Source organism: Pinus tabuliformis, chromosome 9 (genome assembly GCF_031772625.1).
Source record: "Pinus tabuliformis cultivar Carrire ecotype Pingquan chromosome 9, CPIR1, whole genome shotgun sequence".
In the NCBI taxonomy this organism is placed as follows: domain Eukaryota; kingdom Viridiplantae; phylum Streptophyta; class Pinopsida; order Pinales; family Pinaceae; genus Pinus; species Pinus tabuliformis.
The window spans coordinates 1305676483-1305702020 of record NC_142307.1 but is presented as its reverse complement, the minus strand read 5'-3'; the positions used below and the strand labels follow the sequence as shown (position 1 = coordinate 1305702020).

General features: G+C 38.4%; 1 protein-coding gene across 3 annotated transcripts in view; it reads left to right on the top strand.

The window, feature by feature from the left end:
* The first annotated feature begins 16231 nt into the window (after nucleotides 1-16231).
* The window catches only part of LOC149153342 (folate-sensitive fragile site protein), a 320620-nt gene continuing 311313 nt past the window's right edge, over nucleotides 16232-25538 (top strand). The window contains exon 1 of one of the 3 annotated variants that reach the window (XM_089439784.1): nucleotides 16232-16550. In XM_089439784.1, coding sequence (XP_089295910.1) covers nucleotides 16495-16550 — 56 coding nt within the window. In that variant the 5' untranslated portion in view covers nucleotides 16232-16494. Of the gene's footprint in view, nucleotides 16551-16586; nucleotides 16721-25538 lie in introns of those variants that run through there. The other 2 variants (XM_089439786.1, XM_089439785.1) reach the window with 2 other exon arrangements.

The following is a 25538-nucleotide window of genomic DNA, read 5'->3' as shown; positions in this document are numbered from 1 at the left end:
CAGAAAAATCCCTGTGTGCAAACCTGTTGGGTCCCTATAATACTAGTGATTACCCCATTACTATTGTAGTTATACCCCTTATTTATATTGTTGTGCCCCTATTACCCCCATATTGTTATTTCTATGCCCCATAGAATCCCTCTATTATTATTTTTGTGGCTTTATATTATTATTGTTAGGTCAGCTGGATTATATTGTGACTCCTTAGACTCCTATATATAGAAAGGAGGTTTTGTCATTTGAATCATCCAAGAATTGTTCATTTATGTAATGTAAAGGAGGTTGCCCCCTCGAAGAGGCTAAATTCTAAGGCGTTGATCTATCTTTTCTATCTTTACTTGAGCTGGTTTCATAACATTTGGTATCAGAGCTTTGGATTCTAGGGTTTCGCTGCTCCAAACAGGTCATCGTGGCATTTTCGCTATAACTTTTTTTCTGTGACGTTTCAGAAGTCGCAAAAAAAAACCCATTTGAGAAGAAATCGCGTTGAACCTTGGCTCCAAATTTCAGAGCTTTTCGTGCAATATTTGCGGATATATGATCTGAGGAAGTTGGTCTTTTTGCAGATTCCTAAATTACATTCAAAACAGGTGACCTGGGGAAAATCGTCATAACTTTCTCTTTGGGGATCGGATTGAAATTTCGTAAGAAGGTACAGAAAGAGGACGGACTGTAGTTTCTTGTATGCATTTTTCAGATCCAAATATCGAAACAGTGACTCGTGGCACGTCGTACAAGTTCGCTCTACTGAACTAGTCTATAATCAAGTCACTGTGGGAGATTTCGCATAACTCTTCCTTGGAGAATCTAATTTGGGTCAGACTTGTGGCATTGGAAAGAGGACATAGAGGGCTACTGCAGGTCACAAATTCAGAACTAGATGATCGAAAAGTACAGAGATACATCAGAGGCAATATTGAGCTCCTACAAAGTGAAAAAAGGTGTGTAGATTTTCTTAAATTTTTGCTTAAGCTTGGTCTGAAAATTTATTTTGAAGGAATTCAAAGGGCATAATAGAGCATTATTATCGGTAACTGATGCCCCGAGGAAAGAAAATGCAAACACCTAGTAAGGAACCTGAAAGCTCTAGCATGACTCATGAAGAAGAAGAAGAAATGCTATATGATATATCAAAATTACAAGAACAAGTGCAACGAGTGTCACTTGCACAAAAAGCAACAGAATCTAAAATGGATGGTTTAAGGAAAGATGTAGAAGCTAAGATGGATGGTTTAAGGAAAGATGTAGAAGCTAAGATGGATGGTTTAAAGAAAGGTGTAGAAGCTAAGATGGATGGCATGGAAGCTAAGGTGAATGGCATGGACGCTAAAATTGATGGCATGGATGATAAGATGGAAGAATTGAAGATAAATATGAATAAGTTGCTACAAGAAATGGTCACTAAGGGTGAAAGGGTACTAAAGGAAACTCATGATGAGAACAAAAGAAATGTTAATCATGATTCCATAGACTCTAATGTTGGATTAAAGACTCACCATGTTCCAAAAATCGATATGCGGAAGTTTGATGGCAAGGATCCCACCACATGGATATTACAGATGGAGCAATTCTTCGATCTCAATAATGTGCAAAACGCACAAAAGGTACGTATGGCAACTGTATATTTGGAACCAAATCAGTTTGTATGGTATCAACAGCTTTGTTCTCGTAAACAATTTATCACTTGGGCAATTTTTACGGAAGAATTGATAGCACATTATGAGGATACAAAAAGCAACACTTTTTTTAGCCAATTGATAAGTCTCAAACAAAAGGGTTCAATAATGGAGCACATTGAGGAGTTCCAAAAATTGAACATAAGGGTAAAAGATATTTCAGAGGAGCATAGGATTGATGTGTTCATAGGGTCTTTAAAGGATAATATCCAACATGATGTTCGCCTTTGGGAACCTGATTCATTAGAGAAGGCATTCAGGTTAGCAAGAAAAATGGAAAGCAAAATTATGGCAACTAGGAAGCATACCACTCACAACTATAAAGACGTAAGTGTTGTTGCCCCTAGTCTTCCACAACCTACAAGGTTGACACCACAACAATTGGAAGAAAAAAGAGCAAAAGGGCTTTGTTACAGTTGTGATAGCAAATACACAAAAGGTCATAAGTGTGCTGAGAAGAAATTATTCTACATAGATTGTGAAGAGGAAGAAGAAAAGGAGAAAGAAAGGTCAAAAGAAGAGGATATACTCCAGGAACAAAGCCTAGATGAAGAACAAATAAATCCGACCATATCTTGTAATGCATTGGCGGGAATTACCACTCCTCAAACCATCAAGATAGAAGGACAAATCAAGAAGAAAAAGGTAATAGTGTTGATTGATTCAGGAAGCACCCACAATTTTATTCATTGTAGGGTAGCAAAAGAATTGAATTGCTTCCTATATCCAGCACCAGAGTGTCAAGTGATGATTGCAAATGGAGGAACAATAAATTGCTCTGGAAAGTGCCATAATATCAAGCTATCCATGGGAGAATATGTATTGACTAGCCCAATGCTTTCCATTCCAATGGGAGGTGTTGATGTTGTACTAGGAGTCCAATGGCTACAATCCTTGGGTACAATAGCTTTTAATTTTCAAGAACTTTTCATCAAATTTTCTACGGAAGGAAAGGAAGTTGAATTAAGGGGTATTGCAGGGAAACCAGGAAAGATAATCAGCTCTAATGGCATGACTAAGCTTCTAAAAAAGGAGCAAAGAGGTGTAATTGCACAATTATGTTCGCTAGATGTTTCCACATTGGAATCATCTATTTCTCCAGATCTCCAAAAAGTCCTGGACAATCATTCCAAGGTATTTGAGACTCCCAAAGGTCTCCCACCTATGCGTGATCATGATCATGCTATTCATCTGATTCCAGGAAGTGTTCCTCCAAACATCAGGCCATACAGATATCCCTATGTCCAAAAAAGTGAAATTGAACGTATGGTTGCAGAAATGCTAGACGCTGGTATAATTCAACCGAGTCAAAGTTCTTTCTCAGCTCCAGTAGTATTGGTGCACAAGAAGGATGGATCATGGCGCATGTGTCCGGATTATAGGGAGCTCAACAAGCTCACTATTAAAGATAAGTTCCCCATTCCTGTCATTGATGAATTACTGGATGAATTGCATGGATCAATTTACTTCACCAAGTTGGATCTTCGTTCGGGATATCATCAAATCAGAATGAAGATTGAAGACATTCCAAAAACGGCATTTAGAACTCATGAGGGTCATTATGAATTTTTGGTCATGCCTTTTGGCCTTACCAATGCACCTTCAACATTTCAAGGTTTGATGAATTCAATTTTCAAACCATTCCTTAGAAAATTTGTGTTAGTATTTTTTGATGATATACTAATCTACAACAAGTCTTGGAAGGATCATGTTGAACATGTTGACAGGGTGCTACAACTATTGGAGGAGAAACAATTATATGCAAAAAGATCCAAATGTTTCTTTGGAGTCCAGGAGGTGGAATATTTGGGTCATATTGTATCTCATGAAGGAGTTAAGGTAGACCCTAGCAAAATTAAAGCCATTAAGGAATGGAAAATCCCCACATCCATAAAGCATCTGCGAGGATTTCTTGGGTTGACAGGGTATTATCGCAAGTTTGTTAAAAATTATGGGAGAATAGCAACACCTCTAACAACATTATTGAAGAAAGATTCATTTTCATGGACTCCAGAAGCAACAAAGGCCTTTGAACATCTTAAAGAGGCAATGTGCCAAGCACCGGTCTTAGCTACACCGGACTTCACAAAAACCTTTATTGTGGAATGTGATGCTTCAGGAAATGGAATTGGTGTTGTTCTAATGCAAGATGAAAGACCCATTGCTTTTGAAAGTCGTCCAATCAAGGGAAAGTTTTTAAGCAAAGCTATTTATGAGAAGGAAATGTTGGCAATACTCCATGCACTTAAGAAATGGCGACCCTACCTAATGGGAAGACACTTCAAGGTAAAAACGGATCATGATAGCCTTAAATACTTTTTAGAACAAATATTATCCTCTGAAGAGCAACAAAAGTGGGTCACAAAGATGTTGGGTTATGACTTTGAAATCATCTACAAAAAAGGGAAGCAAAATGTGGTGGCAGATGCACTCTCAAGAAAGGATGAGGATGTGGAAGCATTGTTGTGTGCCATTTCTATTATCCAACCAGATTGGATAAACGAAGCAAGGGAGGAATGGAAGAATGACGAAGAAGTGTGGGCACTTATTCAAAAGCTACAACAAGATTCCAGTACTTCTGATACATTTAGCTGGCAAAATGATTCGTTATGGTACAAAGATCGCTTATACCTCTGTAAGAATTCCCAGCTAAAACAAAAGATTCTTATGGAATTGCACACTTCTCCCTTAGGAGGGCACTCAGGATTTTTAAAAACTTACCACAGGGTTAAGAAGGAATTTTTTTGGGATGGCCTTAAATCAGATATTCAAAAGTTTGTGGCGGAATGTTTGGTTTGCCAACAAAATAAAGTTGAAACAATTAAGACACCAGGTCTATTACAACCTTTATCCATTCCAAGCCAACGTTGGGAGGAGGTTTCAATGGATTTTATCACAGGTTTACCCAAGTCTGAGGGAAAGAGTGTCATCATGGTGGTAGTTGACAGACTTACCAAGTATGCACACTTTTGTGCATTATCACATCCATTTAAAGCCAGTACAGTTTCTACTGCATTTATGGAAACAGTTCAAAAACTACATGGAAACCCAAAGATTATTGTAAGTGACAGAGATCCCATTTTCACTGGAAATTTTTGGACAGAATTATTTTCTTGTCTTGGTACTTAGTTAGCTCATAGCTCATCTTATCATCCTCAATCTGATGGGCAAACTGAGATAGTAAACAAATGTTTGGAAGTATATCTTCGTTGCTTTGTATCTGATAAACAGACACAATGGGTCAAATGGTTGCCTCTGGCTGAATGGTGGTATAACACTTCCTTCCATACAGCAACAAAAATGACCCCATTTATGGCACTTTATGGGTATCAACCACCATCCATCACATCATATTTAAGAGAAAATTCTAAGGTTCAGTCAGTGGAACATCACATCGAACATCAACAACAAGTCCTCCAACTCTTAAAGGATAACCTCGTGTTGGCACAAAATAGAATGAAACAACATGCATATCAACATCGCAGTGAAAGAAGTTTTGATGTAGGTGATTGGGTATTCCTACGGCTACAACCATATAAGCAAATGTCCCTAAAGCAAGCTAAGAAGGATAATAAATTATCGCCAAAGTATTATGGTCCGTACAAGGTGTTGCAAAAGATTGGTACTATGGCATACAAATTGGAGCTTCCTGCAGCTTCTCGATTGCACCCAGTTTTCCATGTTTCATGTTTAAAGAAGGTTATAGGCGACAAGCTCCCAATTCAAACAATATTGCCAGAACTTAACGAGGAAGGAAAAATTATATTGGAACCGGAAGCAATCACAGAAACAAGAACTCAACAGCTACGAAATCGATCAATTTCAGAGTATCTTATCAAGTGGAAGAACTTATCTGCTGAAGATTCCACATGGGAGGATGAGAATTTATGCAGAAGTATCCAGAACTACTCAAGCGTTGAGGACAACACTTTTTTGAAGGAGAGGGGCATGTTGGGTCCCTATAATACTAGTGATTACCCCAATACTATTGTAGTTATACCCCTTATTTATATTGTTGTGCCCCTATTACCCCCATATTGTTATTTCTGTGCCCCATAGAATCCCTCTATTATTATTTTTGTGGCTTTATATTATTATTGTTAGGTCGGCTGGATTACATTGTGACTCCTTAGACTCCTATATATAGAAAGGAGGTTTTGTCATTTGAATCATCCAAGAATTGTTCATTTATGTAATGTAAAGGAGGTTGCCCCCTCGAAGAGGCTGAATTCTAAGGCATTGATCTATCTTTTCTATCTTTTCTTGAGCTGGTTTCATAATAAAACCTTTAGGAGAAAAACAAAAACTTGTCCATATATGGTGAGATAAACATCTTCCACAACCCCATCAACTCCTAGAGGCTTAGATCTCATAACCTCCCCCCAAGCCTGTTGATTTGGATATTTGACAGATGAGTAAAGGGGGGTTCCAACTGTAATCGAAGCCCCGTCCTGTACTGAAACTAAAGAAACCCAAGGAGGGGTGCCAATTGTTCCCCGAGATCAGCAGAAACCTACAAGGAAAAATCGCCTGCCTAGAACACAACAGATTCGTTTGGGGAATACCCAAAATCCACCAACTCCTCTATCTTGACTCCCGCTTAACCCAATAGCTAGATTCCAAACAGCGAGGCCACCTTTGACTAAAAAAACCTTAACCATAAAGGAAACATGAAAAGTTTTGCATTATTCTACAACCCTTGGAGTTCGACCATAGATAGATCACATTGTGTCCTCCATCTTTCCACCTTCATATCAAGAAAGATAACTTAACTTTTAAAAGTATATTATTAAACACTCATGTAATTGAAAATTTGTATTAAAGTGAAATTCAAAATTCTCACCAAAATTAACTTTAAAATAAAAATGTTCTATTAATGTCTTCAATATGGATCCAAGCACAGTATACTTCGTCGTTTTAATAAAACCACTAATATTTGAAGTCCATGTTCTAAAATCCCATTACTAATTACCACTTTTACCAAATATGAATCAAATATGAATCAAATTGATCTCAAATTAGAGTAGCAAACCTATGATTCTACATGTACAAAACATCATTTCCATTAAGTTTAAAAATAATATTATCAATGAACTAAACGTTACAAGTCACACCATATAAATTACCCTTTTGTAACATTCTCAACATGAATGACTAAGCATTACACATTACTTTTAATAGTGAATTTGCATAGGACATTGTGGGGTGGTGAAAAAACATAGAGAAGAAAGAGACAATCGCTTCAACGACAAATGGAAGATAATGCTTGTTTACTGATGGTAGATCATCTTTCTTTAGGTGATAAATTTGGCTGTGGATTACAGTTACCCCTTCTATGTTTAGAGAAAGAATAACGACAAAGTCACACATTATAATTACCATTATAATCGAGTTGTGCTTAGTCATTCATTATAAATATCACTATAATCAAGTTTAGTTAAATTCATTATCAACATTAAAATAAAGTTACAACTTAAAACAATGCATTATAGCGTCATCGTTTGGTTGCATGTCTCTCTTAGCATGAAATACTTGGCAGGAGAGGGTCTTCTAGCGATTCTTGCTGCTGTTCTGGAAATTGTTGTACACTATTTGTTTTATGCATTTACGACGGGAATGCTTGCGTTTCGAACAAATATAAATAAGCAGTGAGTCGCACTACGCCATTTGATTTTGCATTGTCGTTACATCAATGATCTTTCCCTCGACCATGAATGCTGCCTAAAGTGTGAAAATTTCAAGCATGAACAATTGAACTGTGCTTCCTCATATCTTACAACCTGACATGAATTCATTGGAACATTAATTATCCTGCACGACTCAAGAAACAACTTCAGGACAATTTGATGATTCGTTTGGATTCATAAAAGTCCATAACAGAATTGAGACCACAAATCATTCATGTCAACTGATGGGATTAACATATATTTATCTCAATCTTGACAAAATATCAATTTGTCATTAAGAAAATGCAAGAATCCAGAACCAGTCATTACAAGTGGGATGATGTTGATAATATTATTATTTTATTATGGGGCATGGGTCAACGGTTGGGGCAGTGGGCTTTCACCCACCCCACCAGCTATCGATTCCCAGTTTGTGGCGCTGCACTGCAGGTTTCTTTTCATTGAGAATGATGAGAATGTATATCAGTGTATTGTGATTGATGTGATGGATCCGCTCTGCAGCTTCTGCTGTTGTATCTGCTCGCTTCGGCATATATATGAAAATGTTGCTTCTTCAGGGGATGCACTTCCCCTCTTAAAAAATATTATTATTTTATTTAGAAATCATTTTTATATTAATTGTAAATTTCAAGAATATTTCAGAATACTAACCACTTGTATGAGTGTTCTCATGGACGCCAATTCAAATTCCACTGTTGTACATTCTAGTTATTTTTTATTAACTAGCAAAATCAAATTAATCATGAACCATGTCATTTATTATGTTTTGAAATTGATGTTGTGATGACAAGTAGAAAATGATACATATTATATGAAAGATGTAAAAAGAGTGCAAGTATTTTTTATTAATCAATTTAATTAAAAAGGAAAAAAAAAAGCGTAATTATTTTATAAATGAATTTAGCTGCAATATTTTAATTAAAAAATAAAAAATAATCTAACTATTTTAGAAATAAATCTCAACCATAAAATTCTAGAATATTTCATCTAAGTTAAATTATTGTGCTAAAAGGGCCTCTCTACCTTTCATGCCGATTTGTCCGTTAACTTTTTATTTAAAAGTAATAAAATATTATTAGAAATTAGTAATAAGAAATATTTCAGTTTTCACTTTAATTTTACATCAAATTTATATAAAGAGATATAGTAATTGATAGAAAAATTAATAATACTTTTTTTATAGTTACTTTTAACTTTAGAATGTGAATGTGACGCAAATGTGTAATTCCCGCATTACTAACAATTGGCATTTAAAAATAATATTGATTTTACAGTTTAGTGTCAAGGAGATGTGAACTTCATTTTGTGTCGAGATGACATGTGATATTTAAAAGACTTACACACACACATATAACCCGTAAATAAAATGTATCAACTTTATATAGAGGGGAAATTAAACATTTTGCTTGTATTTTCACTTTCCATTGTGATTAGATGTGTAGTTATTCAATTCTTAATATGAAGTTGATATGTAGTTTTTAAAAATATTACTGATAAATAAATTTGAATGTAGATTATTAATGAAATATTTCAATATGCTTAAAATATTTTAGTATATACTTTTAAATTTAGGGTATTGCGCAACATTGATAATTCCTTCAATGCTTAATATGAAATTGAGATATAATATTTCTTTTTGTAAGCTTGGTGAGACTACATCTTCATCATGTCCAATATATCATGCCGATTGGGGTGGGGAATTCAACCAGTGACTTCACATCAAGGAGTGCCTTAACAAAGCACCCGATCACCATCTACCCAAAACCCTGTGGACGAGATATAACATTAAAAATAATTATAATAATAATAATAATAGTCAATACAAATATCATTTTATCTATAGGAGAGCATGTGTAAGAGAGAGATTATATATATTATAAAAAGTAAATGAAAATAACAAATTTATAAAGGTTAAAATACTTTGTTAATGTGTTGCTTAAGGAGTAGTGTGCATATAAAGAGATAGAAAAAAAGAAAGAGTCTATATATTAAAAAAAAAAAACTTCTTATGGTTAAAACATTAAATATTGTTGTATTACTTAAGATAAAGGATATATGTAATTCCTTCTATTGATATGGAGATGTAATATTTATAATTATTAATAACAAAAAAAGGTCAATGTAAATATCTATCTACCGAGCTATCTATCTATTTATATAAAAAGAGCGAGACTATATATATATATTCTATAAAACAAATGAAACAAAATAAAATAAAATAATCTATGGTTAAAGCATTTTATTAGTGTATTGTTAAAGGTGAAAGGAAATATGTAATTCCTTCCATGCTTAGCATGGAATTGACATATGGCATGCATATATGTTGGCATATGACATGCATATGTCAACTTCATGCTAAGCATGGAAGGAATTACACAATGTATATATATATATATATATATATGTTAAATTTGAATCTATCAAGTAACGAGAGGGATCAAATCTCTCAATGTGCAAACCTTTCTTCAAGTTTTGTAATCTAAAAAAGGTTTACACCTTTAGAGATTTGATTCCTATCAGTGCTTGATAGATTTGGGGTTAACATGGATCTATGTTGGTGTCACATTAATGTTGATCCTTGTCACATTAATATTTGTCAACTGTGGTTGACCATGGATGATGTTACATTAATGTAAGTGTCAATGTTGCATTAATGTTAGTGTTAATGTACATTAATGGTTGAAGAGGCTTGACAAGGTTGACTATGGTTGACCATGTTGTCCATGGTTGGTTATGGTTGACCATGGTTGACCTTGTTTGACCATGGATGAACAAGGTTACACATGGTTGTACTTGTTGACCATGTCTGACCATGGTTGAGTTTGTTTGACCATGATTGACAATGGTTAACATGTGGTTGACTATGGTGAACATGGTTGACTAAGGATGTCAGCATTTCCTTGTAGATGACTATGATCGACTATGGCTAACTAAGATGCACATACAAGTTACAGTTGACCATATACCATGTTGAGCATGGTTGACCATAATTAACCTCAATTAACAATGTTGAACATATGATGACATTGGTTGACCATGGTTGGGTATTTTGACCATGTTGACGATGTTCTCCATAGTTGACTATGCTTAACCATGGATGATCATTCTTGATTGTGTCTAACTATGGTCAACCAAAGGTTGATCATGGCTCACATAGTTAAACATGCTTGACCATGGTTGACAATGGTTTTTGTTCAATGCATTATGATATCAATATTTGTTTATCACATTGAGACATCATTTTTTTCCAATTACAAAGATGTTTGTGGTTCATCATATTGCAACATTGTTTATATTTTGTCACATGGTGATGTTTTTTGTTGTTAGTCACTTTACAATGTTGTTTGTTGTTCATCACATTGTCACAACACTTGTTGTTTATCGCATTGTGATGACATTTGTTGTTCATCACATTTTGATGTTATAACATTGCAATGTTGTTTGTTATTCATCACATCGTAACAAGATTCATTGTTAATCACATTGCAAAGTCATTTGTTGTTCGTCACATTACGACATCATTTTTTTGTCCAATTGCCATATCATTTATTGTTTGTCACATTGTGATATTATTTGTTGTTCATCATGTTGGAACAACAAAATCATTATAAATTCTATATTCAAAATTAAACAAGGTGTAAGATTTAGAGTTTTTTTTTTATTACAAATTTTGTGTGCATGTAAAGTTTTAGTAAAAATGAATAGTTGTTTGTCATCGTTATGTTGAATGTAATTAAATTTATTTAGTTATTTGTATTTTATAAATAAAATTTATGATTATTTGTGTTATTAAAAGTTTTTGTTTTGAAATTATATAGCTAATTTCGAATTCTAAAATTTAATTATGAGCTTATTTTTGGCTTTATTCCCATGGAGATGATCTTCCCAAATCTTATATTGCTTTGGTGTATCTTTGCACTTTTTGGGCCAATTGCTAGTATAAAACTTAATTATAAATAATATTTGATCTCGGGCTTTTGTGATATGTTGGTTATATTTAACCTTTTTAATATATATATATATATATATATATGGAATTGATAATTCCATATATATACTAGGAATTGATAAGCCAAATATACTAGGAATTTAATATATATATATATATATGGAATTAATAATTCCTGGGTAAGCCAAATATACTAGGAATTCAGGCTTTTGTGATATGTTGGCTATATTTAACCTTTTTAATATATATATATATATATATATATATATATATGGCATTGATAATTCCTGGGTAAGCCAAATATATTAGGAATTTATGATTTAGCAAGTACTGAGGCTTCACGAAAGTGGGGAGCCCATTTCTTGAGCCTTATCACAAAAGACCAAAGATGTACCACATGGGATTTGAAACTGGATAAAGGGGATAACATCCCATTGTGATAACCATTTAATTATAGATAAGATAAGATAAGATACTTATATTTATGTCCAACTAATGACCACAAAGTAGATCAAAGGGACTGTTGAGTACACTGATGTATATACAAAGCGGGAGAACCAAACAGTCTCCTATAAAAGATATAATGCATGAAGTAAATCAAAGATATAATGCATGAAGTAAATCAACATCTGGCCCTAACAGAGAAGATCCAGGACCTAATAGGTCTGAGGATCAGACCCATCACTCCTAACATCTGAGGCTGAATGAATAACGCTAAAGAAACTCAACAATATATGTTGGCCCGATGAAGAGCCGATGGCAAGTGCAGATTGTCCACTAAATCGTTTCCTGGGGGGGTTCACACGCTGTTGAATGCTGGAGGACCTAGTCTGTCTCCCAGGAACGGATCTGAGACGGAACTGCTGCTGAGATCTCGTGTGGCAGGGTGAGGTCCCACGGATCCTCATTGATCTGGAGTCTGGTTATGTACTAGTATCAATCAATCTCTTGGTGCCCCTATTTGAAGGTAGTACCCTGAAAAATGTCGTGATCCTTTGTGTGAGGTATGGTCTGATGGGAGGCTGAAGAATATGCGCTCGGAACCTAAGAGCCTCCTGCATATATAGGGCCAAACATCTCTGATCGGGGTACCTAAAAAAGTCGGTGAGGGTTCGAGAATCTCTAAACAAGCAATGAAACCTTCCTCTGATCTCGTAGTAGACAGGGCATCCAAGGATGAAGTGCACCTCAGTCTCCACTTCCTGTAAATGACATACCTGGCAGAGTCTGTCTAGTCTATCCACCTGGTGGTCTGTCTCTACTCGAAGTCTATGAGAACCTACTTTGAACTGGCCTAGAGGAATGCGAAGAGCATGCATCCAATGGTGAAATGTATACTGGGGTCAAACAATGAGCCTGTCTCTCAACTCCAAGAAGTGCTCAGCATAGAAGGCCATCTTTGGGCGCAACCCTCCTGGAGGATTGACCCAGGTGACCTGGACGAACTGCTTATAGATGTCCTCCCCGATGATCTTGTTTAGCTCCTGTCTAGTAGGTAAAAGGTGACCAGGAGCATCTAAGGAATATTGGAAAGGAGGGAGACAATCCAACTGAATTCTCACTAACTCTAAGAGGTTTGAAACCCTTGTAAACCAACATCTGGCTCGGCTTGAGGGAGTAGAATGGGTAATAGTCTTAGAAGAGCAATATGCCAAGTAAGGATAACAGTCCCTACTCTTTATCGAGTCTGCCAAGCCCTAGACACGATGCAAGAATGAAACCAATCTGAAGATCGTCTCAAGTTGAAAGGGCTAAGCTCCAAACTCTGCAAGGATGATGTGCTGCGGCACTATCAGTTTGCACCTAATGATGCGACAGAGAAGAAGAATTTGGGCTCTCTTAGTTGAAGCCCAGTCTGGCTCAAGTAAAGACGATCCCCAAATCTCTGAGCCATATAGAACAATGGGACGAATCAAGGTGTCCATGAGGCTCATCTTGGACAAGATGTCCTGGAAGTGATGTCGAAAGCACTGTCTCTCGAGAAGGGCTAAGGATCCATGTCCTTTGTTGATCCGAGGTTGAAGCGTTGGTCACAAACTGAAGCGGGGACCTGCAAATTGCACCCCCAAGTAATTATACGTGCTAGTGATCTCAATCTCCTCCCCTCTGAATAGAAAGTGAAGGTCTGAGGTTTTCTTCACTCCATTGAAGATCATAACCTCGGTTTTACCTAGGTTGACCGTCAACTGTCGATGGTCACAGAATAGAGCTAAGGCATCCAGTCGCCTCTATAATCCTTCTGGGGATGAGGAGAGGAGGACCACGTCGTTAGCAAAGAGTAGAATAGATGTCAGAACCTGGTGAAGAAGGCAACCATCAATGTCCTAGATATGCTTGTGTAGAAATGCTTCCAACTCATCAATATAGATCCCAAACAGGGTAGGGGACAGTGGACAACCCTGTTTAACCCCAATAGTGCTTCGAATGAAATCAGACATCCCATGGGTTGCGTGAAGATGACTAAGAATGGACTCATATAAGCGCATAATAGTGGTCAATAGGGTTGTAGAAATGCCAATATCTCTGAGTCTCTGGAGTAAGGCCTCCCTCGGAACAAAGTCAAAAACTTTCCGAAAATCTACGAAACAACAATAAACTTTCGAAGAGAGGTGTCGTGCCTCGTCAATCACGGCGCGAAGGGCGAATATGTGGTCAATGGTCTAATGATCCGGTCGAAAACCTGCCTGTCCCCTAGCTCTGAGTTGTCTCTACTCAAGGTCACTGGAGAGCTTCCTATGTAGAACAGTAGCATACAACTCGAGAACGTGTGACCCACCATGATCATTTTGTAATTATTGGGATTTGAGCTAGAACTTGATTTGTGGATCGGATGGATGATGTGGTGTGCCCATGTCAGTGGAAAACCTTCACGGACTACATGGTTGAAGAGATCAACCAAGTAGCTAACCAAAGCATGGAAACCGTGCTTAAAGAACTCTACTTGGTAGCCATCCTCATCGGTTGCTTTGCTATTGTTCATCACCCAAATGGCCTCTCTAATATCTCTGTCTGAGAATAGATAACATGAAGAGGGTGGGGAGGTAACATGGATTTGGGCCTACCCAGGAATATCATAAAGGTTGGAAGTGTGAGAGAACATGGATGTAGGGTCGAGGTTAGGTGGAATAAGGGATCGTCGAGGAAGGATGGTACGCCAGAATTGTTTAGGGGAGTGGGCAAGGAGAGCAGAAAGTTCTCGTCTTCTATGGGAGACAAAGAGTCACTTCTTGTGATGAAGGAGACGATGATAAGAAGCTTTGAGTTCGGAGTAGGAGGGTTAAGAGTGGGTGAAAGCATATCGAAGTTCTCAATGTAGAGTCTTGCATTCATCATCGTACCATTTGTTCATGGGGCAAGATCCAACTTTAGGGGAGATCGAAGTGGAACGAGTGGAGTGGGGGAAGGATTTGAGTGCTTCTTCCCAAATGGCAGCTGAAAGACATGTGTATTTAGTGTAAGTAGAGTCAAGCAAGGAGAACTGGGTTTTTGATGGGAGTATCTTGCATAGGGTAGAGGAGAAAATGTCAGGGTCTCCTTCGTCAAATCGGAAGGTAGTTCGGAGTGGGCCCCGAGGGGAGGGATGGGGTGGAAGGGGAAGGTTAAATCGGAGAGAGAAGGAAATAAGTGCATGATCAGCAAGGGGGATGGGGGAGACTGAGAGATGGCGAATAAAAGGGAGCAAGTTATGGCTAGCGAGTACATAATCAATTACACTTGTACCCCCGCCATATGGCCGGCAAGTGAAAAAGCGAGAGTGTGGGAAACAGGGGAGACCATTTAGAATCAACAACTCCTGAGATTCCCACAACTGCAGTAGATGTTTACCATAAACTGTAATGGGCCCTAAAGCATCATCTGACATCTGGTGAAGCCCTACTGAATCTGGATCTATCCCCTAAGTACAAAATACGTCCTCTGATTGGTCGTGGAGAGGGATCTGGAGATCTCTAGTGCAAGCATTGAAGTCCCCTAGGAGGATGACTTCCCCAACAACACAGTACCGGGTGATGTCGGTGTATAAGTCTATAAAGGGATCCCCGTTTGAGCCATTATGGACAACAAATGGTGAAGAGGCTGGGGGGAAGTAACAAACTGCAATATAGATGTCCCTCGGAGGAGAGACTCCGATGCTAATCCAAATCCACATAAACTTGGCAAACTCATCTTTGGCTACCAAAGATACCCTATTCAGGGGTGAGTCACTAGCCAAAAAAACAACTCCACCTGATCCTCTGACCCCTCCTGAGCTCCTCGTCTCCTGCTTGCAAACTGAGATCCAATGGTAACTTGCAATATCTGGGAGGGGTTGAACAGGGCTCGCATGAGTCTCGGTCATGAAGAGGATGTCCGTTGATTCGAGAGCATCATACAAGAGTCCCGACAATGACCAAAAAGATCCATTGCCATTCCAACAATGGATAGAAATCCCTGTACCCTGTCGCCTCCCCAAGCGGGCCCGTCATTTGGAACCTCTAGTTCAAGGTTTCCACCCAGGTGGGAAAGAGTCCCGAATCACTGCCCAGAGATTCCGGATAACTGCCCATTTCCCTGCCTGTCGTGTTGCCATAACTTGTTCTCTAGATCATTTAAGTTCTACAACCTGTGCTCGAGTTAGGTCCTCGTCCAAGAAAACCCTGTTGGGAAGAGAAAACAACTTCCACTTAGTCCTGAGGGCGTAGAGTCAATGAGATGCAGTCCGAAACCTGAGGAAAAGAGCAAAGTCGTAGCCCAGCCAAGCTTTGTCCAAAGCTATATTGGGAAGGCTAAGGGTGTCATGAAGGAACCTAGCCCCCACTTCCATAGGATCCGGTTTGAGCTAGAGTATGCTCTAAAACTATTTATAAGCAGGTTAATAATCTAAGATTCAAATGCATGAGACGGGTAATTCCAATTATGATAACGAAATCGGGTAATTCCAATTATGATAACTTTTGTTAGCTATATTTACTTAAAAATGGTGAACTTCAATGGTTCAATGGTGTAGTTGAAGTGATACAGCACGGACAGGGTCGAGTGCGCGCTGAATGGAGGTGGCCGTTGCACATGAATATCTCGCTTTCCACAAAAACCCATACGTCCTGGACTCATATGTACACATCCCACGGAGTTCCAGCCGTAGACACGTCACACGCCGAGAGTAAATATAAAGAAACTGTTCTCTGATTCGCTTCATCGAGTGGCCATGGCGTCCTTCCGTTCGGTCAGGGCAGATGTCTTCGAAAAGGAAGAGCGGAGGCAGTAAGTCCAAACTCATTCAGCGTCCCTCTATCTAGCTTTTAGCAATGCAACCCTAGTCGTATTCGTTATCAGTGTCTAACTGTTTGACCTTTGAAGTGCGAATCTTAGCAACATCAATTCTTCTAGCAACGTCGCCTCTTCTCTTCCTTCTGGCAGGCAGCTAGATTAGGGTGAAGTTTATCTCCAAATAACCCGTCAATCTGCAATTTTTGATAGTCCTTTGTGTAAAAGATTTCCTCTTTAAAAAGAAAAAAACAAGAGTGTCTCGACTGTACTGAATTTAGACCCTTATTTAGTTATTATTACTATTTTTAGAATGATGATTATATTTTGTTAATTTGTAACCATGGTAAAGTTTGCAAGATTGATCAAATAATTCACTGAGATAGAAATCACAGTCCGTTTTAGAGCGAGAGCCCAATGAACTAAATCTCAATGGGTCGATATAGTTACAATTAGAGGAAGGAAGCAAAACCACATTAGTAACTATTTCCCGCTTATTTGGTTTGCTCCAGTGTCTTATTTGTTAGTAGCTGAATGCAACTTTACAGCTTAGAATATCTTAAATTACCTTGCTTTCAATTTTTTTAGGGTGGATTCCAACAATGTTTTAACAAGTCAATTTTCTTTCCTCTGTCACACTTCGTTTAGAAGTCTGCCAGTACTCAACATTTGAATGATAATGAAAGTTGTCTTATTTAGGGCCAGATCAGACAGGCTGATTTCATATTTATTAAGCTAAACTAGTATAGCAGAATAAGGCCTAATTCGCACAGGCCGTTTCATTAGATTAAATTAAAAATAGTTCCAAAAGATTAAATTTAAAGTGAAGTTCTCAGAGTACCTCGCTACGTACTGTACTTTAACAGAGCATCAAAATGTGCAGGTTCTAGTCAAACTTTAATCCTCCTAATCTTTAAAGAAAGTCATATTTAATAACCTCCTCTACCCACACCAGATTTTTCTCTCTGTACTTCGGGTTAGAGCTTGCTTTGCCGTAATTCAAAATAACAGACCTGTAATCTGAGTAGGCCAAAACGCAGATTTATGTTAACCAGGACTAAGAGGGAGTACTTCTTAATGTTAACCAATTCAATAGATTAAAGGAAAGCAAGAGACACATTAAATCAATGAGATATAGCCGCCATATAGATGTTATCTTTATTTCCAAATCCGTAAGTACAAAGTCCGGGGGAGTATTAGCTTCACCAACAGGAACTCTAAGGGTTGTCCAACCCCTTCTGAAGCACCTTCTCGCACTGGTGTTCAGGAATTAATCCACGGAAGCCAAGTGCAAGCAAGCTCTGGTTTAACCTACAAGAATTCAAGGGGATGTCCAACCACTTCTGAAGCACCTTCTGACACTTGTGTTCGGGGATTAATTTCATGTGAGCAAAGTGCAAGCAAGCTCTACCTTTCACTGAAAACTATGCACTGGCACAATCACTCCAGTTGGAAAGAGGGGTGTGAAAGCAAAAGACCAAGAAAAATCACTACTCAATAATAACATCTAACTGTTCTTCACCCTACCCGTTCTGCCTTTATATATTAGGCCTAGGAGTCTACAAAAATATATGAGCTAACACTAGAAGTATAATATCAAATATGCAATATGCCAAAGATAACTCCTCCATAAAAGGTGTATGAGATAAGAGAGAATAACAGATAGAATAATCTAGTCTTAGCTGAAGTAACTCCTCCTCCAAGCCATGTGCTCCCTTCCTTGAATGTCTCTCTTCATTCAAGAACAAAAATGCTATTCCAAGGCCTCCAAACTGCTGTAATGATCTCTTTAAATCTGTTGAAGTGAAGATGCTAAATCTGCAATAAGAGGGCGATTATATATTTTCAAGGTAGAGGGTTTCTAAATCTGCTCAATGAACTTGCCCTATCTCCGATTGCATAGCTGAGTTTTTTACCAGGAAAAACTTTTTGATAGTAGAGCTCTCCCCTTTCTTTTATGTTTGTTTTTTTTCTTTCCTTTAATTCACCACATGCATGCTAGAATATGCCGCATTGAATTCTTTTAAAGACATCTTCCTTGCAAAGTGTAAGAATAGGACTAGGACACACCATCTCAGGGAGAGAATCCCTAAAAATAAGCTGATGTATGAAAATAGGAGTAAGGGAAATAAAAGTGCATTACATATCATATTTAGTAAGGTGGCTAAGGGATAAAAATAGGGAGAGAGAACATTATAAATAGCATATTTAGTAAGGTGGCTGAGGGATAAAATTAGGGAGATATAACATTATATATAGCAATAAGTGGAGCGCTCCCTCACTTAGCCAAGACTAGTAGGTTTATTCACTTCTCATGCATGAAGAATCTTCCTAAGTAAGGTACACCCCTTCAAAGTCAACCAATCTCACATATAGTAAGTCTATCACAACTAAAGAGTACAAGAATAGTAAGGGAGGGCCTCTAGGTTCTAGGATAAAAAATAGCAGTCGAAAATGGCTCAAAGCACACTCAAGGAAAATCCATGACACACTAGGTCAAGTGAGTAAGAAGGCCATCAAGGTTAATGCCTCTCCAAAATTAGCAAGTAAACCCATGTGTGCTCACCAAGCACCCCCTTGTAGTGGCAATAATGGTTCCAATCCTTGAAATTTTGAAATCCTGAGAATGGCATATTGAGTATCCAAAAATCTAGTCACCCTGTGAAATTTTTTCCTGCTAAAAATAAACAAAATTTCCAGTGTCTCAGAATTAGCTAAAACTTGAACCTTGATTAAAATCTTCCAACTGCGTGCTCATTTATGTAATCATCCTATCAATTGGACTACTTCCAAAAAATAATAGTTTTTAAAAATAGAATTTGCTAAAATATCAGATTTTTTGATTGACCCCAAATTCAAACCATAAGTCTATATCCCCGCTGAAAAAGGCCAAGTATATAGAAATAGAAACTAATAAAAATTGCTAAATTAGGAATCTAAAAGTGTTCATTTGACTATCCACCATGCTCCATGCGTGCTCTTCAATCTACATGTAACTCTAATGCATGGGGAAAATTGCTGAAAATAAAATGTTGGAAGCCTAAACTAAAAAATCGCTAATGATAGAAGAGGATGTGCTATCCCCATTAAACATCAATTTGAAAGCTCCCAAAACTCATACAAGACAACTCTAGAATAAGGTAAGGCTAGAACAAAGCTTGGCAACTGAGTACCCATATGACTAAGGTACTCACAAACTTTGAAACATTGAGCTCGTTCCTAATAATATCCATGAACATATGTTGGAAAGTAACACTCAAGAGTTATGAAGGCAAATTTGGTGTTGGCATTCGCTTCATAGTATTCTCGTGTGGGGTGTTGAGAATCCCAAAACTGTGAATGAAGAAGACTTGCAAATAGGATTGTTACCCACCAAAATGGGTAGCCAGCCCTAGGAGAATTTTTTCTCTTATTTTGGACAGCCAACGAGCTAGCAACCCTACACATTGCTTGATGATGATGATATGCCAGTTCCTCCATCATCTGCACCAGTCATACACCTCTCATCATCCAACATTCCTCTTGCATGAAGGTGGGCTACCACTCAATACCTACTTTGATCATTTTGCAATCGGGTGCTTTTACTTAATGTTTTGGGCATTTATTATGGATAAAGGGGCGATTTGGATGATTGATCGATCTTGACTGCAAACTTGTTCTCTCACATTACCTGGGGGGTTAATCTTTTCCCCTAGTTGAGTCGGACCTCTTCTAAGGCCTTAGGGTTATAGGAGGGGCACTACTTGGAAGACTTCAATTGAAATAGCATGTTCATTCTCCCTTTACCATATTTAACATTTTCCACTTCACATTATTATCCTCTGATACCACCTCCATTCTTCGGGTTAATTGTCATTGGTTCATTGGGATTTGGCACTCTCTTTTTCACATTCCTTGAGTAGGGTTGAAAAACATTGCCTTGGGGGTTGATGCAGCTAAAAAAATGGAAAAGCATAAGATGGCCACAAATAAAGAAAAATAAAGGACATAAGATAGCGTGTGAGCAAAAGCTTAGCATGAGCTCTACCCTACTCATTAGCCATCACCTAGTTCTTGAGATCCTCCATCTCATCAAATGGAACCCTTGCATGTCCCAATCCTGATAAGCGATTAACTGTCTCATCTTAAGGGGTAAATTGAATGCTATATCATAAAGAGCAAGCTTTGATCCTTGAGCTATGCACCAAAATACAAAGCATTATAAAAAAGAAGTAAAAGGCGCACTAGAGGGGTGGAAAAAGCAGGCCGAGTCGGGTAACTCATGTATCCACGATTGTTCCCTTTATTACATCTATACGCTTAAGATGTGGACTCCCACTAGCTGGTCCCATGACCATGGCACTTGGCCATGAAGTCTTTCACCTCCATTGCCACTTACTTACACCAACACCTATTGATTGAAGGGTTGACCTTGGAAATTCCACCTCACCTTGGGGGCTTGTAATATCCCTTTCGAAATATTTGGCTAAAAATAACCATAATTATTTCAATAGAAATTTTGCCGGAAGTATTAATGAAAAATCCACAAAATTTTCATTAAACATCCCAACACATTTTCAATAAAATTTTGCAACTCAAAAATACACACGAGAATAATAGAAATCTCAACTTTATTTTATTATATAGATATAAGATTACATGGACATAACTGAGCTGGGGACCTCCAAATAGCTACTGCAATACTGATGCTGGCCTCATGGGTTCCAAGGGTAATGGTGAAGGGTCAAACTCATAGATGTGGGAGAAGAAAGACTTGTGCAAGATCAAGTATTTCATATGCCACAAGAATGGGCACTATGCATCTTAGTGTTCAAAGAAGAAGGGGAAGGGGAAACAACACCAAACAACAACCTTGATAGAGATCTAGCTAGATGAGTTTGCATTAAAGTTTGAGATGGACCTCTCACTAGTCTCTTGCCTTTATACTAGAACCTAACACTAGGAGTGCATGGTACTTGGTTAGTGGTGCATCACATCACATGACAAAAGCATGAGAGCTATTTAGCAATTTGATGGAGAAATACTTAGGGGTTCATGTGGAGCTTGGTGATGATGCCAAACATGCAATGAGGGGAGAGAGAACTATTTTATTCCAACTCGAGTAAAGAGGATTGTTGGAAGCCAAGGACATGTTATATTTACTTGGATTGAGGAAGAATTTGCTCTTAGTCTCTGCTATGGAGGACAGGGGATTTGTCTTCATGTTTAAGGAAGGACAAGTAATCATTCTTCTAGAGGGATCTAGTCTTGACACAATAGTGGTCATTGGGATCGAGAGGAAATTTATACAGGTTGCAGGGTAGGCCAATTTAGGTCTTGGTACGTGAGGGTGACAACCTGTGAGAGTTATGGCACAGGAGGATGGGGCACTTGCTCTATAGGGCATTGTTGATTTTGATGGAGATTGTCACTGGTTTCCTCGATTTCAGTATTGAGCAATAGGGCTTGTGTAGAGGGTGTGCAATTAGCAAGAATGCCAAGGTTGCTTTCCAAAGTTGTGAGAGTAGGTCCAAGGGGATCTTGGATTTCATTCATTCAGATGTGTGTGAATTCATGTCAGTGGCATCTATGCAAGGGGCATTATACTATGTGACGTTCATTGATGACTACGTCTAGAAAGAGATGGATCTATTTCATGAATACCAAGGATGAAGTCTTCAGTTGGTTTCGGGAGTTCAAGGCTTAGGTGGAGAACCAGACATGAAGTAAGATCAAGGTCTTGAGGTTGGACAATGGGGCCGAGTACACATCAAATGACTTCAATTATTTCTGCAAGGAGGTAATGATCAAGAGGGAGTTCACAGTCTCATACAACCCATAACAGAATGGGGTTACAAAGAGAAAGAATTAGTCCATTATTGGAGCTTCCAAGGCTATGATAAATTACCAGGATCTACTTATGTTTTTGTTGACGGTGTTGGAAATCTGTCAACCAAGGGGGTCTCCCCGTTGTGAAGTCCCAGTTAGACCTCACACTGTTTGGAGTAGGAGACCCATCCAAAGTATCGACCCTAACACCATAACTCAAAGGTTTGCCTTATCTACAATGAATAACATAAGAGAGTATGCACATAACCTTTGAAATCAACAAGTAAGTTGACACTGTGAAACACCAATTGCAATGTGTAAAAGGAGGCTTTCACGAGAGGGGAGTAAAGAATGCGCCTCCGGAAGGAAAGTAATAGTACTATCCTAAGAAAGGCACACGAGAGCAAGGAAAGATTCGTTAATTATCTAGCGAAGTAGTTCACATAGACACAACGATCATTAAAGAAAATACAACACACATTCAACAAGATAAGCACCAAAGCCAATGAAGTAGTTCAATTTCTTTAGTACATATGAACACAACATATACCACAAACATCTAAAGAATAGTCTTACAATATTCACAATACATGCATGAAAATGTGTCGGCTCGACGAGCTTCTGATAATTAAGTGAAAGATCCAAGTACACCGTTACATTGGCAAGACACTAGCTCCAGTAGTGGAACATTAAGTCACTTCTTGCTTCTCCAAAGAATGATCTTCTCTCCTATGCCAAGTTAGAGAAGCAAAGGCTTGATCTCCAAAGTCTAAACCTCCAAAAGCCCTTTGCTTGAGTTATGAGGGTGTATTTTTAACACGAGGAATGACATTTCATATCTCCATGACTCTTGAGCTTCCCTCATAATGTTTGGACTCGCTAAGTTACCTGTGAACTTCTATTGACCTTTTGGTTCACATGGAATTTTCATATTCCACATATGACTCGTGGACTTCCATACATTTACATTTTGTCATTTCTTGAAAATACATAATTACATTCCACATAATGTGGCTAAGTATATGGACAACATAAGACTATGTGATGACACTTTGAGAGGCCATGGGTTGGCCACTATGACATAAGACTTCACCGTGATGTATCCATGCCAAGTTCTTCTCCTTGCTACTATGTCTTGCATTCTTGATGATAGATTTGATCTGTACTTCATCTTCACCTTGCAACGAGTCTTTGATCATTGTTGGGTCCTTCACAGTCATCATGAAATGTCATCACTCTGTCATGGTCTTGGATTTCTTCATGTCTTCATGATGGTTCTTCTTTGTGCTTCTTTTCTGCAAGTGGCTCTTTGCTCCTTCTCCTTGACATCTTCCTTGAACACCATCTTGCCATGTTGAGGTGATACACCTGCCATTGATTTTCACTCATGACAAGGCAAGATCAGTTTGGAAATCATCTATTCTACCCCTGCTTTGCCCCTAGAAGAAGCTGATTGTGATGGGCCTGTGTGAGGGATGAGGAGGAAAGGCTTGTTGAGGATTGCATAGTTGAGCTCAGTAGTGGCTGAGGAAGGCACCACTGCTCACTGGAAAAGTGTAATGCGCTATAAGGAGGGGCTGTTTAGGGTCTAACGCAGTGAGCAAGCGCAAGAGACAAGGTTGATGAGCCTATTGACTGAAACTAGTCAATGTGTAGTGCTCAAGGGGGGAAGAAGGCAGTGACTATGCAGGTGAGATTCAAAGTGACTGAGGGAAGGCCTCATTGTGCACTAGAACCACACAATGCGTAGAAGAGGCCAAGCAGGACAAGGTGATTGCACAATGGGGGATTCTAGTCAACAAAGGAGCAAGACTAGGCACTGCAACTGTGCAATGCACAGTGCTTGAGGGACAAACTCCTATGCTTGTGCGGTTGAGGGCTGCAGTGGCTCAGACATGGACTAACTGTTGACTAGAACTGTGCAATACGCAGAGGGAGGCTCACCAGAAGGGAAGATTGCGCAGGTGGCTAAGGCATGCAACAAAAAGTCAAGTCACCTTGCCAGGAAGGTTCTCACTGCACTGTAAAGGAAGGATGAACTTTGCATTGTGCAGATTGCTTTTGCAAGGGGATGGAGGAGGTCCTTGTTTTCAACTAGAAGTGCTCCATGCGCTATGCAAGATAGAACTGATCAAAACTCAGTGCAATGAGTTAGTACAAGCAACAATGGTTAGTGACCATGCTTTGAAGGTTCTCGATGTGCAATGCTAGGAGCTGACCTGAGAAAAGACTTAGTGCACAATTCTAGGAAGGTGAGATTTCATCAATGAGGCTCATAGATAGGCAGTGCTCATCACCTAGTGAGAGATTAATGCGTTCACAACTTGCACTGAACAGGAGGACCAAGTAGAGGTCCAAAATGGTCAAGTGTAAGACTGGTAGAGTAGGAGAGGAAAAGACATCCGAACAAGTCCAAAACAGATATCATAGACATGAATGCCATCAATACAAGCCAGGGGATTGCATAGGACTCACGATCAACAATCACACCTTCAAACAATAGCAAAGCGACACTTATTTCTAAGTGCGACAGTTGAAACGTAACATTGCGACACTTACAACACAAGTTGTGACAAAAGTGTCGGCTGCGAGTCCCAGTGTTTTAAAAACTGGCCGGTCTGAACCGGTAACCGGTAACCGGTCAAACTGACTGGTTAGCAAGCCCACTGGATCAAACTGGCTTAAAAACTAGTTTACCTCCTCATTTCGCCTTTTTTTTGTCCTAACCGGTCCTAACCAGCTGGTTTATTGCCAGGGCAATTATAACTCCCACAAAATGCATTTTTGTGAGTTTTGAAGCCGTTTTGAGGTAAATTTGGGGTTGTTTTCCTCCAAAAATAGTCCCTCCAAGAAAAACATGCTTACCCTCTCATTTTCCTGACACATCTCAACCCTAACAATGTTGGCAATTAATGGTAATGTTAAATTCTTAAAGTAAAAGTGACATTTCCTTTAATTTTCATTTTCATCATTTTACTAAAATTTTTAACATTACCATTAAATGACTCAGGACGTTTGAGAGTGGTTTCGACCTCATTGGATTTCATATGGAGAAACTAGAATTTTAGATTTCACTCAAAATTCAGCAGACTTAATGGCTTTTAGGATTTCATGGTTTGGGGGTTTGCAATGTTTCCATTTGATTCTATCATGCGTGAGGTATGAGATTGGCATTTG